General features: G+C 45.4%; 1 protein-coding gene and 1 long non-coding RNA gene across 5 annotated transcripts in view; one reads left to right on the forward strand and one right to left on the reverse strand.

Moving 5' to 3' along the window:
- Window positions 1–7,969, reverse strand: part of Pcnx2 (pecanex homolog 2) — a 146,829-nt gene extending 138,860 nt beyond the window's left edge. Inside the window, exons 1-3 of one of the 4 annotated variants that reach the window (XR_003947294.1) lie at window positions 7,566–7,969; window positions 1,464–1,669; window positions 672–792 (exon numbers count right to left, since the gene is read on the reverse strand). Coding sequence is in view for 3 of the 4 variants with exons in the window: in XM_011248395.3 (XP_011246697.1) it covers window positions 672–792; window positions 1,464–1,669; window positions 7,566–7,718 (480 nt within the window). In the remaining variant the exon portion in view is untranslated. Of the gene's footprint in view, window positions 1–671; window positions 793–897; window positions 987–1,463; window positions 1,670–7,565 lie in introns of those variants that run through there. The other 3 variants (XM_011248395.3, NM_175561.4, XM_011248396.2) reach the window with 3 other exon arrangements.
- On the forward strand, window positions 7,551–17,781 carry A730098A19Rik (RIKEN cDNA A730098A19 gene). Its single transcript, NR_155422.1, has 2 exons — window positions 7,551–8,091; window positions 17,345–17,781. It is a non-coding gene; the product is annotated as an RIKEN cDNA A730098A19 gene (long non-coding RNA).
- Window positions 17,782–18,761: the final 980 nt, after the last annotated feature.

An 18,761-nucleotide genomic window follows, 5' to 3' on the forward strand; every position in this document is an offset into this window, starting at 1 on the left:
AATTGGTTCCTCTTCGCTTCTAACTCAGTTGCTCTGTCTGGAAAAACAGTCTCTGAACTACACAGACTGGGTTGCTCCAAACTGAGCAGATCTGCTTTGAACCGAACTGATTCAATCTTCTCTCCCTCACTGCTTTCAAACGGCCTTCCTTTCCTGTCCAGTCTCCTGAGAGATGGGCATGTCCTACCTCTGACTCATTCTGTCAAATCGTTCTCTGATTTGACTTTGACTGCCCCTCAAGTAGAGGTCATCGTTTGGGATTAAAGGTGTGCTTATGGTGAGTCTGTATTCCAGCCAGAGGAATCAAAGGTGTGTGGTGTATTCCAGCCAGAGTCTATCATTGGATATGATCCCTTGCCTGAGCAGGCATGTTACTGGATTAAAATTCCTCTGCTGGGAAGCCCTGTCAATCTGACGACCTCATGGCTGACTGGAGAAGAGAAGAGGAGGGTAGAACTTTGCACTATGGTTCTCTGACAGGGAAAATAGCATGAGAGGCTGCTGCTGGTGTTCTGGAAACACACAGTAGGTAAAGTCTGATGTCCCAGGTATGCCCAGGGGCCATTTCCACAGCCCACAGCATGAGAACTACAAGGGGCCAACACAACCACCCACGCTGGATGTTCCATGATAAGGAGTGAACACCAAAACAACAGGAAGAGGTCACCAACCAATGGCCCCGAGGAATGCTGGGAGTGGACACTCTGCCCTCGGGAGCTGCAGCAGAGGGGTGGTGTGGTCAAGCTCCCTCGAGGCTCTTCCTTCTTGGTGCTGTGAATCTGCCTGTTATTGCTGACCCGGGGTGAGAAAGAGCAGATGTTACCAGAGAGCCAGGCTCTTCTGTGTGCCTTCCCAACTATGCCCCTTAGGTCTATCCCTCATACACAAAATACTTACAAGATAAAATACTTAAGTAGACTCTTTTGCATTGTTAAGCTTAAGCCAAATGAATTTCAGATCCTAGTGTAAAGCTAGAATGATGACCAGATAAGACATCCTGATTGTAAAAAAAAAAAAAAAAAAATCAATTCTATTAAGTTTAGTTTTAAATATAAGCAAAGTGTACAGACCTATGTCTGCCTGGAATTTTTACCCTTATATATAACTCATAAATAGAAGGCAACTTCTATTTATTTATTTATTTTTATTTTACTTTGAGCCTAAGTTTTGAGTGGCACACATTGGCCTGGAACTCACTATGCACCTATAGATGACCTTAAACTCCCAATCCACCCACCTCCACCTTCCATGTGCACAAATCACTAATACCAGACTTCGGTGGTGCCCAGCATTGAACCCTGGCCTTTGTGAGTGCTAGGCAAGTGTTCTGCAGGGTGAGAGACAACCCCACCGCAGACAGAAACATTGTAACTAAAAGCAGATCTTTTCCTTTGGGAGGAGCAGACAGTAACATTGTAACTAAGAGCTCTTTTGGGAGCTGGCACTCTCCTGGACAAGGATACCTTGGGTTTTTGTGCCTGGCGGTGTGCTGGCTGCTGGCCTCTCCCTCTGGCTTCCGCTTGCTTCTCTTTCTTGGGGATCGGTGCTGGATTGCTTCTCCCTTGTCGAACATGAGGTGCAGGCGGTAGCTGATAAGCTTGATGACTGCAAAGAAGATGGTCACAGAGCCGCAGTAGAACAGCGCTGTGAGGACATTTGGAGGAAAAGCCTGTGGGAGAGAAGAGGGAAGGGACACTCTTGCCGGCAGGCTTCCACTTCGCTTTAAACCTCTAAGCACAGTCAGCTCTTACCTGAATCTTTACTGAGCACAAGTCAGGGGAGATATCAATTGCTTCTGGTTGGGGACATTTTCTGGTTAGAATATCAATGGAAAGGAGTTATATTATCTATTTACCTTTGGTCTTTCCTGCTTCCCGAGTTCTCATCAGTCACTTTGATGACCAATGTTTCTCCTAAGCTCGTTGCTTTTTATATATGAATGTTTTATTACTGAATTTCGTTACTGAGGACGTTACGAGAAGTAGCAGGATTCAACCTTTACACAGTGTATGAACCAGTCTATGCATCAGTGTGCTGTTAGTACATGGGTTAAAATAGGCAGGGAACACAGCTCAGTGGTAGAGCACTTGCCTGTGTGGAGCCCTAAGCTCAATTCCCAGCACTGAGAGAGAAAGAAAAAACAAAAAAACAAAAAACAAAAAACAAAAAAAGAACAACTATTGAGGAAGGGGAGTTGGCTCAGCCTGTAAATGCTCACCACACAAACATGAAGACCAGAGTTCAATCTCTGAAACCCACATGAAGAAGCCAGGCACAGTAGCCTGAACTGATAACGCAGAGCCAGTGCTAAGAAGACAGAGCCAGGGGGATTCTGGGTGCCCAACAAACTCTGGGATGCTAGTGTCTCTAATTCCCACTGCCATCCTTGCTGCCACTACCCATCCTTCATCTTTAAAACTACACCTGGATGCTGGGTGTGGTGGCACATGCCTTTAATCCCAGCACTTGGGAGGCAGAGGCAGGCAAATTTCTGAGTTCAAGGCCAGCCTGGTCTACAAAGTGAGTTCCAGGACAGTCAGAGCTATACAGAGAAACCCTGTCTTGAAAAACAAAACAAAACAAAACAAAACAAACAAACAAACAAAAACCTACACCTGGATTTACTACTACTTATTAGCTAGTCTCCAGACCATAGATACTGTTAACAATTCAGGTAATAAAGTCAGATACAGTTTAAAAATGTAACAAGGAACTTCAGAGTAAATTCACACACACTTGCTCTTCTGGTACTGTAGCTGCTGAGCTTTCTCCCCATTTTCTATCTGCCTTTTCTTTTGAGATGGTAAAGATTTGGGATATATATATATATATATATATATATATATATATATATACATCTTTACATCAGAGAATTAAAGGACTAAAAGAGTCTTAATAGCTCTCAAAGACCAAAAAAAAAAAAAAACAAAAAACAAAAAACAAAACTATATTTCTTTTCTATATTTAAGACAAATCAATAGCCATAAATAAGCTAAAGCCATTGTTGTTTGATTTAATGCTCTATAATTTGTTTTTCAATGCTGAGGTATGAGGGATACTAGAGGGTGGCTATCACGCTAGAGATGATGGGAGGGAGGAAGAGAAGGAAGAAGGGAGGAAGGGAGGAAGGGAGGAAAGGAGGGAGGGAGGGAGGGAGGGAGGGAGGGAGGGAGGGAGGGAGGGAGGAAAGGAGGAGACTGTGAAGAGCTGAGGCAAGAAGCCACAGCCTGAAGGGCTGAGGATTTCAGACACCAGAGGCCTAAGAATTTTAATGCTAGCTGCTAGCCAAGAGCAGAGAGTCCAAGAGCTAGAGCTCTCACCCTTGTATTGGCTGAGCACCCCAATACTGGATGTCTTGGTTATGGTTTTACTGCTGTGAACAGACACCATGACCAAGGCAAGTCTTGTAAGGACAGCATTTAATTGGGTCTGACTTACAGGTTCAGAGGTTCAGTCCAGTATCATCAAGGTGGGATCAGGGCAGCATCTATGCAGGCAGAGCTGAGAGTTCTACATCTACACCTGAAGGCTGCTAATTGAACACTGACTTCCAGGCAGCTAGGATTAGGGTATTTAGACCCTCCCCGCTTGGTCACCAACTGAGAAAATGCCCCACAGTTCGATCTCATGGAGGCACTTCCCCAAGTGAAGCTCCCTTGTCTGTGATAACTTTAGCCTGGGTCAAGTTGACACACAAATCAGCCAGCACACAGGGGTTGTTGAAGACTATAGGAAAACACAGATATTTACAATAGGATTCATAGCAGTAGCAAAACTGCAGTTATCAAGTAGCAACAACAACAACAAAAAATACTTTTATGGTTGGGGGTCATCACAACATGAGGAACTATGTTAAAGGGTCGCAGCGTTAGGACGGTTTAGAACCTCTGGCCTAGAGTAATAGGCTTCTGCTTTCAGAGCTTAAGCTGCAGGTTCTGGGTCTTCCAGCGCACAGCTTGGACACCTGAGAACCCAGGATTCTGGTGACCAAATTGCATCTCCGTTAGTGCTAAGAGTCTCCATCCAAGTAGAGTAGAAAAGCCAGGGGCAGATGACTGATTATAGCTTCTCATCAAAGGAATTCTGAGGAGAAGGGATGGAGGTGCCTGCCACCTAAGCACGAGGACCCCAGTGACCCCTAGTACCCGTGTCAAAGGCACGTGTGGCTGTATATGCTTGCAATCCCAGATCTGGGAGGTGGAGATGGAATGATTCCTGGAACTCACTGGCCAACCTGCCTAGTACAACTGGGGGACTCCAGGTTATAAAGCAGAGATCAATGGAAGAAGACACCCTACCCCACGCCACAATGTGTCTCTACGCATTCATGGTTCACAAGCACATATCACACAGACAGAGAAAATAATGTCAACTACAACCAACAGAGCACACCTAGAGGGAGCAAGGTAAACGAACTCTCCCTTAAGAAGAATGATACCAACTGAGAAAGCTTGGAAGGACACAGATGCAAAATCAATTTCTTAAGCGCCATGGTGGTAAGTATTTTAAAGCAGGGTACGACAGCCACTGAGTTTAAAACTGTTGGGGATGAGATCTGTATAGTTCTCAATTTACCTATTACTGAGTGCAGAAAGGGAATATATACTTCACAACGCAGAAACTGGGCAGACTCTGCCCTGACTGGTGACCATGGTTAATGGTAGCATTAATGGACAGAGGGGTGGAGAATACACCATGCCCCTCTGTTGTGCTGCACAAGGACACAGCCTTGTTGGGTATTGCCTTCCGAAACTCCTAGTCAAACACATGATCCCAGAAAATGGAAACACAAGTTAAGAAACATTCTATAAATGTTATAAATTCTATAAGACAATTTTAAATGCTACAAAAGCCAAAAAGGGGCTGAGGACCCTCTGGAGTAAAGGTTAATTAAGGACCTAGAGGCCTTGCAAGCTCCTCTACTGAACCTTGGATCCAGAAAAAGCAAGATGCCCTTCCACCCAGAACATGATGGGGGAATCTGTATAGAAACCAGACATTAGACAAGAGAGTCATTTCAGTCACCATCTTAATGTGAGGATGATATAGTGACTGGCAGCCTTCTCAAGATATACAGTGCTGTCGTGATGCTGGCAGTGACTTGTGGCACATCACTTATTTTGAAATGCTACACCATGCATATATTAATACACAAGAGAGAACACTGAGGTATATGTGTGAAGCCTGTGATGGCGAATCCTGTCAATCGCACAGGATCTAGAGTCACATACAAGGCTAGCCTCTAGGCATGCCTGCAAGGGAGGTTCCAGACTGGGTACTTGAGGCTGGAGACCCCACCCTAAATGTGGATGGCCCCACCCCATGTGCTGGGTCCCAAACTGAATAGAGAGTATTTGGTGAGCTAAGCACAAGCATTCTCCTCTCTCTGCCTCCTGACTGAGTACATAACATGACCAGCGGCCTCACACTTCTGCCTCAAGGTCTCTCCCATCACGAAGGACTGCACCATCCAACTGTGAGCCTAGGGTGTTTTTTGGTGGGTATGTTGCCATAGCAATGAGGATGGTAAGTAATACACATGGTAAAATGCTAAGAATTGGTTTCTCTAGTGAATTTGGTGCAACACCCTTTGTACAAGTCTTGCAACTTTTCTAAATGTTAGACTTTTTTATCTCTCCACACTAACAACTGGAAGCCAGGGATGCTGGTATACACCTGTCATCTCAGCACTTAGGAGGGGGAGGCAGGCGAGTCAGAAGCTCAAGGACAGCCTGGGCTACATGAGATTCTGTCTCAAAACACAAAAACAGTAGCAAACAAAACAAAGCAAAAATGTGGGGATAGAAACTAATTCATACCCTATCTCAAGCTACTTGTTGTGTTTGTCTAAGTGTTTTTTTTAACTCTAGGTTTTTATTAACTATAGGTTAATAAGTCCTATAAGGTCCTAAAATGGTCCCAGACAATTTCTCTCAAAATGTCCTACCACCCTCCCTATTACATGACAATCTCATCTCTCTTTTTTCAGAAGTGGGAAAACACCATGACCATGGGAGTCCTTCCCTGTGCTGGGAGGCCCCCTGACTTCATGGACCATCTGTCGCCTTCTCTTCTTTGAGATCATAACCAGAAGACCGGGTGGCCATACACATGGGCCACTACTGTTCTCTGGAGAGACCTCCACTTAGAAAACTAAGGTCGGGGTAGGTCCAGTGTCAGTCTAATAAACCAGACTGTCCTGAAGAAGACTTCATATGTACTCTCGTTGAGCACCACGGCTGGCACAAACTGGTTCTAATGGCCAGTAAGATAGCTCAGAGAGTAAAGCTGCCTGCCACCAATCCTGATCCAAGGATCCCCCAGAGTGGAACCCCTGCCAAGTTGTCTTCTGATCTCTCTGCATGCTTTCAAGCACACACACACACACACACACACACACACACACACACACACACACACACAGGAGCAAGTATCTTGTTCTACAGCCAAGGAAAGTAAAATGTCAAAGTAAGTCAACTCCTTCCATGGTCCCAGAACTGGGAAAAGCTGGGCCCGGAGTTCAGCTGAGCCAGTCTGTTTCCAGAACCACAGCTCTGAACAGCCTGCCAGTAAAAGAGCCAGGGTCTAGGGGTGCCAAGCCACCAGGCATCTCGAAGGTCAGACTCAGGATCTGTCACCTATGCAAACTCATTGAAGATTTTGTGGAGCAGAACATGACCATGTACTGTTCTAGGGACAAAGTCCTTCACAGACACATCAGAGACGGCTCCTCGCCTCACCGGCAAGTTAACAGCAGGCAGCTTTTTAAGGGTGCCCCATCACGCCTTGCGCTACCTATATGTTTAACTGACCTATGAAGGTCATAGGTAACCATTCAGTAAGCATTCACTATCCCCCATTGTTGGCCATCCCAGAGGAGGAGCTGCCACACTGCTCTGGCATAGGTGTATGACATTTATCCACTCCTGTATATTTTTAATTTTTTTTCAGACTTCTCTACACCATAGTGAAACTGCAGAGTGATTGACAGTGGAATCTACCTTCCTAAAGCAAAACAAGAAGAGAAGAGTAGGAAAAAAGAAAAAACGACTAACAACCGAAATCAGGTCGCCCTGAGAGGGATTCGTACTGCCTTTTTATTGCGACTGCACCTGAGGTGTTATAGCTGGTGTTATAGCTGATATCATCCGAAGTCGTGAGGCTCCATGGTTGGTACCCATAAGCCAGTCTCAACCGTTCAGACAGCAGGGCCTGACTCATCCAGGCAGCCCACATCGATTTTTAATGAGCTCACAATCCCCAAAGTCCTACATACTTCTTTCCGGAGACTCTCCAGTGCCCTGCAGGACTGTTGTCCCAAAACCCCTTGCCTCATTCTTCCGTCCCTACTTCTCAAAGTCACTGATTCCTTCCCATCCTGGGCATCCTCTGTGGCTCCCCCTCCCCTTCTTTCATAACCTTACTTCCTATTTAGTTCTTCCCATCTCCTTCCTTCTCTCCCCCTTCCCTCTCTTCTCCTGTTAATTTTCCTTTCCGCTTCCTGTTTCTCCTCCTTTTCCTTTCCTCCTCCCCCTCCTCCACCCACCCCTAAACTGGGGACTCACCAGGTGCAGAGCCAGTGGCAGCAAGAGCAGGAACAGCCACAGGTAGAGGTGGCAGCTATTGGTGAATTTGCTATGCTCCGGGTCGTGGTACCAGCCCCCTGTGAGAGCGGCCCACACACCCTGCCTGAGCAGCTGCAGCACCTGGGACGCCATGCCCGCAGAGTCCGGCAGAAACCGAGCGTGCCCTGGGGCTCAGCACCCTAAGCTCAGCACCCTGGAGCTCAGTACGTCGGCGCGTGCCGGTGTGCTCCAGGCGCGGTCCCACCCCCGCCGCCACCGCCCAAACCGCGGTAGACGCTGAACAGTACGGACCGGCACAGCGCGGTGCTGGAGCCGGCTGGGGCTGCCAGGCAGGTGCGCGCCATGTCCAAGGGAAGGAGGATTTTCCCATCATGCTCTGCGATGGCTGCTCAAGGATGCTCCGGCGGCTCCGCCCTGCGCCCACACAAGTCTGCGAAGGAGCTCAGTCCCTCCCTCTCCTTGGTGGCTGGAGCTCCACCTGCCTTTTCTCCTGAATCTCCCAAGAGTAAGTTTGCAAGGTGTGAGAACCAAGAATGTTCCCGTGTGAGGACCACAGACAGGAAACTTCTTGGCTTTTGTTTTTGTTTTGTCTCCTGCCCCAAAAGGTTTGTATAATCTGGAGGCCTAGGCTTGCGGTACTCAAAGCGATGTCCTCTGAGCTCCACCTGCGGGGCTTTGATCCCTGTGACCTTGGTTGGCTACAGACTAGAGGCTCTAAAGTTTCATGTGCGACATGGTCTGCTCCCACTGACCTCTTTCCACCCTGACTTTTCTCCTCCACCCCCGATTACCTAATTGGACGCACAGAAATGATAACCGCCGTTCTGAAATAATCGTTGGAGCCTCAGTTAACCACACATTTTTACCTTACATTGTTTTATCTTACTGATAAGGCACGGTCTCACTCTGTAGACTGAATTGGCTTGGAAGGGATTATGTAGCTCGGGCTGGCCTGAAAATTCATGGCAATTCTCTATAGAGTATTGAGATTATGAGCATAAGCAACTACATCCAGCTTTCTTTCTTCTTATATATTTCCTGAACATAATCTGGGATAGCAATCTACCATTTCAACCAGGAGGAGAGGGGGGCGGGGAAGGGCGGGGGAAGAAGGGAGGAGAGAAAAAAAAGAGAAGAACAGATTTTGATTGCGGCGCTAGGTGGCGCTAGATCGCTGCTAGAACAGAGTAAAGCCCATTCTTGATATTGCCAAACCAGCAATGAATCCTAACCCTGATTAATAAGCAGGGATAATCCAATACAGCAGAAAGCTTGTTCACAAAATGAAGGGTCTAATCTTTACTTTAGTTTGTTTGCTCTTCACATGTGTCAGTGTGTGTTCTGTGTACCTTGTGGAGATATTGTTTATTTTTGGTCTTTTTTTCTTTCTTTCTTTTAATTTTCTATATGAGAGTCCCTGAAGCACAGGATAGAAATAATGGAAGGGAGATTTTGAGTTTCAGTTGAATACATTTTGAATAAATAAGAAAATGACTTTAAATATTAAATTAATGTGCCATGATCCCAAACTCTAAATGAGATTTTTAAAACCAAACAAAAGTCAGCTTTAAGTAAATCATAGAACCTTGACTTCTATAGCCATAAAGAACTGATGTACACTGTCTCAAAGAGACAAGAAAAATACAGACAAAGCAGCTAAAGCCAGCTATTCCCAACTCCAGAAATGCAGTAAAGCCCCAGACAAAATGGAAAATCATTTATTTAAAATATATATTAATCAAAGCAACTCTTTGTTGCATGTTTACCAGAGCTGCCTTCTCCATCACAGGCAAGAACCCTGCTCTGGGTTAGGAAAATGTAGAAAGGACCTGTCTTAGTCAGGGTTTCTATTCCTGCACAAACATCATGACCAAGAAACAAGTTGGGGAGGAAAGGGTTTATTCGGCTTACACTTCCATACTGCTGTTCATCACCAAAGGAAGTCAGGACTGGAACTCAAACAGGTCAGGGAGCAGGAGCTGATGCAGAGGCCATGGAGGGATGTTCTTTACTGGCTTGCCTCACCTGGCTTGCTCAGCCTGCTTTCTTATAGAACCAAGACTACCAGCCCAGAGATGGTCCCACCCACAAGGGGCCTTTCCCCCTTGATCACTAATTGAGAAAATGCCTTACAGTTGTATCTCATGGAGGCATTTCCTCAACTGAAGCTCCTTTCTCTGTGATAACTCCAGCTGTGTCAAGTTGACACAAAACTAGCCAGTACAGGACCACAGGTGACAACTTGACTTTTTGCAGTGACCCCCCACAGCCCTGCCAGGGAAGTTGTTAAACAGGCAACTACAAAGCAAGTATAAACATGTTCTATATATTGCTCCCCTTGTCCTGATGTCTGTTTAAAAGGACCACAGCAAAATGTAAAAATCATAAAACTGTGGCCAGTGAAATGGCCCAGAGGCTTCGAGCACTTTCTGTTTCTGCAGAGCACCAGAGTTTGGAGTCGGTAAGTCCAGCTCCAGGAGACCTGATACCCTGCTCTGGACTTCAAGGACACTGTGTTTGGACACAGCAGACATAAACACAGTCGAGATACCCTTGCACATAAAAGTAAAAATAAATAAATCTTTCTGAAAATAGGTTGTCATCTTCAGGTACTGGACAGTTATTGACAGCCACTGAATTGATCTGTGCAGGGAAAAGAAATGGTGTGTGTGTGTGTGTGTGTGAATATCTGTGCCTGTTAGGTGTTCCTTTCAGCAAATTATACAGAGAGGAAAGAATTCTTTTCAAATCAATATACCAGTCCCTTAGATGGCCTCATTGCACAGGGGCTGACTCCATAGCCTGAGTTACCCCCTCTCTCACAGGAAGTGACTCTGTTATAAATGAGCTCTTGTCTACTGTGTTGGGTCACATAGTAAGTACTGGCACCCCTTGGCAAGGACAGCTTAGCTCAGTTCAGTGAGCACAGGATGGCAGGAGAATCAAACAGACTTGGAAATCAAGGAGAAAGGAAAGACTGCAAGCCTAAAGAAAGCAGCAGAAGGTTTTAGTGGGTGTAAGTGAAGCAGCGAACATGTCAGAGAGGAGGAGAACCCTCGGAAATAAAAGGTAAGCACACAGGGTAAATGTGTGCCCTGGCGGTGTGGGGCCATAAAACAGGTAAATCAATGGCTCACCTCAGCAGAGAGAGGGTAACCACGACTACACCAGGGCTTGGGGGAGGGTAAAATAATAGAAAAAAGACATGAAAAGACTACAACTGTGTAATTAAATGTGAGGGCACATGATAGCTTCAGAAGTGTCTTGAAGACATGTTTGCTGAAATTGCTAAAGTAGGGCTTGGGGTGGAGAGAGAAATGGCTCAGCAGCTGAGCTCACCTTCTGTTCTTTCAGAGGATCTGAGTTTAATTTCTAGTACCCATAAGGTGGCTTACAGCCATCTGTAAACGTCAACTCCAGGGGATCTGATGCCCTCTTCTGACTTCTGAGGGCATTGCACGCACACACACATGCTAATAAAGAAAAATAAAATAAATATTTTTTTAAAAGTGAAATGCTAAAGTAGTTTTTACATATATATTACATTAATATATTAGAATGAAGTTATATATGCCAGGTGGCTGTCAGGTGGGATTCTTTTAATCCCAGCAGTCAGAAGGCAGAGGCAGGTGGATCTTTCTTGGTTTCAAGACTAGCCTAGTGAGCCCCAAGACAGCCCAGCAGTCAGAAGGCAGAGGCAGGTGGATCTTTCTTGGTTTCAAGGCTAGCCTAGTGAGCCCCAAGACAGCCAGGACTACATAGATAAAGATACTCTGTCTCAAAGATAGTGTATATATGTGTGTGCATGCATGTATGTATGTATATGTAAAGTGTCCTATAAAGGATATATATTTGGACAAATTTGTCTCTCATGTATAATTGGATCTGCTCTTGGAGATATAAATTTAAACTCTGAAGCAAGAAAACAGATGGCCAGAGGATGGAGGGAATGTGGGGGAGAAAATTAACTTTTAGATATAAAAACATGTATTTTTCTCATATTTTTATAATGAATATGAAAAATAAAATAGTAGTTATATTTAGATTTTTTTTCTTGGTTCCCATAAGGTAGCTTCTAAACACAGAAAACATTTTTTTTAAATGAAGAAAGATTATTCAGAGATAAATAAACGAATAGGAGACAATCAATTTCATTTTTAGAAATCACCATAGAATCAACCCCAGTGGGGAAACAGGTTTCCAGTACCCAAGTTAATATGAAGGAGAATTTATACGCCTGATAAATGAAGCTGGCTGACGTAATGTTGGCCGTCATGAGGTAATGCTGGCCATCATGGCTTTGGGCCTAGACACTCTTACAGAAAAAGCAGTGAGAACCAAGGCCAGTTCTCTTGAGAGAGAGAGACACACACACACACACATATATATATATATATGTGTGTGTGTGTGTGTGTGTGTGTGTGTGTGTGTGTGTGTGTGTGTATGTATGTATATACCTGTAGCACATTGTAAAGCATCAGTCATTATGGTTGAAAAGAGTCAAGGACATTATAAATAAAATGCAACAGAAACTGTAGGAGCAGGGGGCAGGTGGACAGGCTGGTGCCAGAGTGGAGCCCAAGGTCATGAGTACTATGGTTCTGGGAAGGCAGGGATATCAGCAAGGATGGAGAGTGACCTTGGCATTCTAGAAGCCTTCGGCCTTTCTTCACACTGTAGCACTGCTTAATAAAGTGGTCCATTGTTCTTCTCCACAGCCCTGTTGTAATCTGTAACTCCTGGGCTCTATCTGCAAGGCTGCAGCTTGGCCCCGGGGGATTAAAGTAACAGAAATCTTACAACTCAGGATGACTTTGTCTCAGGCACAGCGCCAGCTGAAACCCAGAATAAACAGTTACCTGATACACAGTCAGCACTCAGAGGTTTTCTTGTAACTCTTGTTGCTCTTCTTGTTCATTTCATTCATCTAACTCCACATTTTAAGGTTGGTGAGGATGGAGACAGAGGGAGGAGCAAGAGCAGCAGGCTAACTCCCAGTCTCACAAGGCGCTGGAAAGGTACCAGGCTGCGTCACGACGAGCTTCTGACTAAGAAACTGAGACCTCCAGCAAACAGCTGCTTCCGAACACTTCGGTGGGATGCTGGCTGCTTCCACTTTGCACTTGCTCGAATCCCTCTGTCCTCTAAGTCTTTGCTCAAGTCTTGCTTTCTGCACAAGACCTCTCTCTAGTCCACCCTTTTGAAGAGCTCCACTGGTTCATGTCACCTCCTCTAACAATTCTTGACCCATCATCCCCTGAAGTCTTTTTTATGTTTATAGCGGTTATTAAATTCTAAGCTAGGCATGGTGGTAAAGGCCTATAATCCCAGTACAGCGGAGACAGGAGGATCAGGAGTTCAAGGCCAGTCTAGGCTGCATAATGAGTCTGTGGCTAGTGTGAGAAGCATGAGAACACTGACCAGAGGGAAAGAAGGATGGGAAGAGGAGGGGGAGTGAAGGAAGTGGAAGGGGAGGAGAGAGGGAGGGGAACGGGAGGGAAGGGAAGGGGAGGGGAGGGGAGGGGAGGGGAGGGAAGGGGAAGGAAGGGGAAGGTAAGAAAAGAGGAAGAGAAGAAGATATGAGAAGAGGAAGAGGGGAGGGAAGGAGAGGATGTTGGGTTTAATTTGAGGCCATGAATATAGAGCTTCAGTGAAGAGCTGGTCTAGAGTGAACAAGGCCCCAGTTCAGTTTCCAGCACAAAAATAAACCTGTAATTATAAAATTCTTGTGCATAACTAAATCAAATAAACCTGTTTCATGGATTCCTGAGGAATGTTGGCTTTGTCTAACTGGCAGAAATATTCTATATTGAACTTATTTCTGGATATGTGGACAGCCTGAAACCTAACACTCTCTCTCTCTCTCTCCCCCCCTCTCCCTCTCTCTCTCTCTCTCTCTCTCTCTCCCTCTCCCTCTCTCTCTCTCTCTCTCTCTCTCTCTCTCTCTCTCGTGTCCATGTGGTTTCACCTGTGTGCTATAATTTAATATGATGGTCCAACTGTATTCATTCTGCCTGTTTGTTTTCATCAAAATCTGGTAAAATATGAGTTCTGTAATGACTAGCATTTCATCTTATCACTTTTTATATCTCAAGCACCCAGAGGGTCCCCACCATCCTATCTGCTGAGTAGCCAGCCATGTCTTCCTGTCTGTCTGTCCTCTCTGTTACCAATGATATGAGTATATTTTTACTGTAGCATTGTTCATAATAAATAAAGTGTGCTGGTGCCAGGTGGACCTAAGGTCCACTTAGCCTCAGGTCGTAGAATTAGCTTAGCTCACAAAAGCTACACGAGGAACTGGCCCACTAGCTGCTCTGGCAGAGGACCTAAGTAGTACTTCTAGCACCCATCTGGTCCCTCTCAACTGTTGAGGTTTGGTCTGTTGCTATGTATTGCAATGCTAGATTCTATACAGGAAGGTCTAGGCCTATGAGTGACTTCTCATGTTTTCAAACTTTTGTTTTACAAAACTTGTTCCTTGATTTAAAACTATACTGGTTAAATAAAATTGGTTGCAGCCAATTACTGGAAGGTGGTTATTATTATTAGAGGTAGGTGGGTTTGGAGAGACCTGTTTTAGGGACAGAGAGGTGGAGTAGGAAGAAGAAGAGAGAGGAGAGAAGAAGCTGTCAGGAGGGGAGACGGACCATGAGTGTGTGGCCAGGAGAAATAGCAAGTATCTGGAGTATACCGCTGGGGAAGGAGCACATGGGCACGCACAATCACACTCGTACACATGCATGCACGCATACACACACATGCACACACACTGACACCCATGCATACACACACACATGCACACGCACACTTACACTCCTACACACACACACACACACACACACACACACACACACGCACACATATGTGCACATGCACACACAGAGTTAGGTCTCAGGCTGTTCACATATCTAGAAATAAGTTCAATATGGACTATTGTAGTGGTGAATTAGTTAAATCGCTTTGTCAGGTCACACTTGCACACTTGCCCAAGAGCTCTCTGGATTCTCCAATGAAAGACATACATAGACCAGCTTAATTTTAATATGTGTTGACTAACTCAATGGCTGGACACTTCTAAACCCTCCCCCCAACCCCCCTGCAGCCAGGAAATACTCCTGCTGGGTTAATATCTTTTAAAATCTATATTTTATCTTTGCTTCTCTGGCTCCTTCTTTCTTTGCTACCCAAGATGCTTCTGAGCAGCCCTTCCAGGGCTGCTTTTCTTTCTTGTACCTACATTATGGCCATTACTCCCTCCTGTTCCTTCCCATGGTTCATCCTACCATTTCTCCTGGTGGCCTTTTCTTTCTCCTCCTCATTCTCCCCCCCTGCCCCCCAGGAACCTAAAAGTCCCTCCTCTTTCATCCTGCCCAGCCATTGGCCATTGGCTCTTTATTAATTAATCAAAAACCAATTGGGGACAGGGACCTTCAGCATTTGGACATGCAGGTTCCCGATTTTGGGGGCTGAATGAAGACAAAGCATTAGAACTAAATCCTAACAGACTATTTCTGGCTGTTAGATAAAAGTCATTGTTCCTCAAGATCCTGTGAAACAGGTTTTCAGTCCCCAGAAAGGCTTCACTTCCCTGACCTCTGGCAGAAGGGCTCTCCGACTGGTACTTGTGGAGCCTCTCAGCAAAGTAAAGCCAAGGCTGCCTTCTGGGCTCCTTAACATCACAAGTACCTGTTATATACATCAAAATCTATACCAGCATCCCAGTCTCTGTCTCTGTCTCTGTCTCTGTCTCTGTCTCTGTCTCTGTCTCTGTCTCTGTGTCTGTGTCTGTGTCTGTGTCTGTGTCTGTGTCTGTGTCTGTGTCTGTCTCTGTCTCTGTGTCTGTCTGTCTGTCTGTCTGTCTCTTTCTCTCCTCTCACCATCACTCTCTACATTTATTCACTATCTCTGCTCTGAACTTTTCTAGATGCTTCTGTGTATTTCTGCTTCCTTATGCACGTGCGTGTGCGCGCGCGCCCCCCCCAAACTTCCTCCTAGTAATGGAGAGATCATGTCAACAGTTTCTTTACTCCATCCCCTCTCATATAGCACACACACATACATACACACACCTACATATACACATGCACATACATACATACACACATGCACATACATATACACATACATACACACATATATAAACATGCACACAATACATACACACATGCACACATATATACAAATAAATACATACATACACATACGTATATACCATACACACACACACACACACACACACACTCACATGCATGCATGCATGCATGTACACATGCTCACACACACTCTTGACTCTTGACCCTCAGGTAGGATCCAAGTTGGTGTTTCTGAATTTCAAAGCTTTCTTCAACATTCCTTTTATCTTGAAATTAGCCACAGGATCCAGCAAAGGCAAACCCACAAAACTGTTATCTTCCTGCAATTCTGTTTTCTGAATAGAATTATGAGAGGGAGGAGGCTTGGAGATAAGTAAACATCAGGGAAAATATTTTTCTATCCCTAGGATTTTTTTTTCAGATCAAAATGTTAAATTACATTTGGTGTGTGTGTGTGTGTGTGTGTGTGTGTGTGTGTGTGTGGTGTGTGTGTGTCCATGTACATACACACATGCACCAAGTATACACGTGGAGGTCAGAGGACAACTTGAGGACTCGCTTTTCTCTTTTACTATGTGGCTCCTGTGGATTAAACTTGGGTTATTCGCTGAACCACCTCACTGGCCTTTCCCCTACCCCCAGATTTTAAACCCTCGCTCTTGCCCCAGGTCTTGAGAAAATACCTCTCTTACTCCTTGGCTCTCTCTGGCTTCTGGTCTCTCCCAGAACTCCGTAGAGACTCAGTCTTACAGTCATCTATACTCTCTAGCTTCCTCCTCAGCTCTTTCCAGGCAAGCATCTGTCCCTGACATTGAGTGGCATCAGAGCTGGCAATTCCATGTTGTCCTGTTTGTGATCTATTTCCATTCTTCATCCACCCCTACGCTCCAACAAGGGCCCACTCAAGTGACCTCTGTTCGGTTAGAAACTCTTGTTTTGAAGGTGGTCAGTCTCTTGGCATGTCAGTGCTGACTGTCCTGTGACTAGGAGCCCAGGGCAGGTCAATGTACATGTGACACCCCTTGTCATCGATACCCAGACTTCTGCTGCTTTATAATCTCCTATGACCTTCAGGACCTGTCTTTATCTTTAGAGTTATTTCCTCATGCCTCTAAGAGTTGATACTCTCAGATTCCAAAGTCAAGGGCAAGTCTAGGTTAGCTTCCACTCTCTCCATTTCCTCATTTCAGTTCTTGGTTTGTGATTTTGAGACAGTGCTTCCCTTTGTAGCCTAGGCTAGCCTAGAATTCATGATCCTCCTGCTCCTGCCTCCCAAGTGCTGAGATTACAGATGTGAGCCTCCATGGCAAGTTCATCTCTTGTTTATTTGTTTTCCCCAATAACATTATCCCCTGCCACATTACAGAAGCATATTTTAACTTTTAAAAATATTATTTTATGTGCACGCCTCTGTGCCCAAGTGTATGTGCACCAGGTGCATGCAATACCCACAGAAGCCATTAGAGGGCATCAGATTCCTTCGGACTGGGGTTGCAGGCAGTTGAGAGCTACCATGTGAGTGTGGGGGAAACCAACTCACATCCTCTGGAAGAGCAGCAACCAACTTAGCAGCCTGGACCATCTTCCAAAACCCACAGAAGTGAGGTTTTAGACATTAAGCTCTCTCCTTTGCTGATAGGATGCCCTCCTCTTCTTCTGTAGGCCCCTGGCTCCCTTTGACAGAGAAGCTCTTTGCTGAATTGACCCATGGAGTTCCTATCAGACAAGAAACAAAAGTGGAAGCTGGCTGCGGAGGAGGGTGAAGACACTTCTCAGCCTACACCCTCTGAGTTTTTTCTTGGAAACCTGTGCCCTCGGACTTTTAGCATGACCATTATTATTATTATTATTATTATTATTTTGGTATCATTTCACAAGCTTTTCCTTTCAAGCTGGTTCACATTAAACTTAATCATGTGAGTCTTGACTTCATTGCTTGCAGGGGGAAATCCATATTATATGTCAGAAGCAAAAGCCAATAATAGTGTAAATATTAGAAAAATGGAAAAGTTAGAACTGGAGAGATGGCTCGGTGGGTCCAGGCATTTGCTGCAAAAGCATGAAGATTTGGGTTTGGATCCAAATAAAAAAACCCAGATAAAAACCATGGTGTAGCCATCTCTGTATCATGGGAGGAGAGAGCATCTCTGTACCATGGGAGGAGAGAGCCTCCCAAGGGCTTGCTGACTGCCAACCTGGCTCCAGGTTCAGTGAGAGATTTTATCTCAAAAGTGTACAACTGAGAAAGGCAACACCAGATGTCCTTTTCCAGTCTCCACTCCTGGGCTCTCGCACGTGCATGCACGCACACACACGTGTACACACACACACACACACACACACACACACACACACACACACACGTGTACACACACACACACACTATTGTGTTTTATGAACCCAGGTATAATTCGTCAGGAGGGAGCAGGCAAGGGTATCTCCCTGAACAATCAAGCCATAGGACAGACCTAGTATGAAGAAGGTTTGTGGATAGGAAGGGAAGGAGACCTGAAAAAGGGGTAGAGGCAGAGCAAGGGGGACAGAGAAGGACAGAGAGAGGAAGAGGTCAGTGGGGAACATGCTGGAGAGAGAGGAAATAGGAGATGGTGAGAGAGGGAAGGAGGGAGGGAGGAAGGGAGGGAGGGAGAGAGAGAGAGAGAGAGAGAGAGCGGGAGCTGAGCAGTCCTTATAGGCCAGGATGGCTTACACCTTGTAGGCTACTATGTAGCTTTTGGGCAGAGCCTGGAAGACTCCGAAACAGACACAATAACAATTATAAGAATAGTTATAAGAATAGAAAAGCCAGAAAATATGTTAATGAAAGGGGTGCTGGCAGACATCTGCTTGCTCTATCAGGGAGTGCCAGGCTTGGCTGATGGCGCACACTCATAATCCCAGCCTTCAGGAGGCTGAGAGCTCACTGTTCTGAGTTCCCGGCAAACCTGTGTTCTAAAGTATGTACAAGGTCAGCATAGGCAGCCGGACAAAACTCTGCCTCAAAATAAAAAGTATTAATATTGGTGTGAATTATTATTCAACAAACACCCTCCAGGCTCTTCTCAGCTACCACGCGAGGTTA

The sequence above is a fragment of the Mus musculus genome, chromosome 8 (assembly GCF_000001635.26).
Source record: "Mus musculus strain C57BL/6J chromosome 8, GRCm38.p6 C57BL/6J".
Classification (NCBI taxonomy): domain Eukaryota; kingdom Metazoa; phylum Chordata; class Mammalia; order Rodentia; family Muridae; genus Mus; species Mus musculus.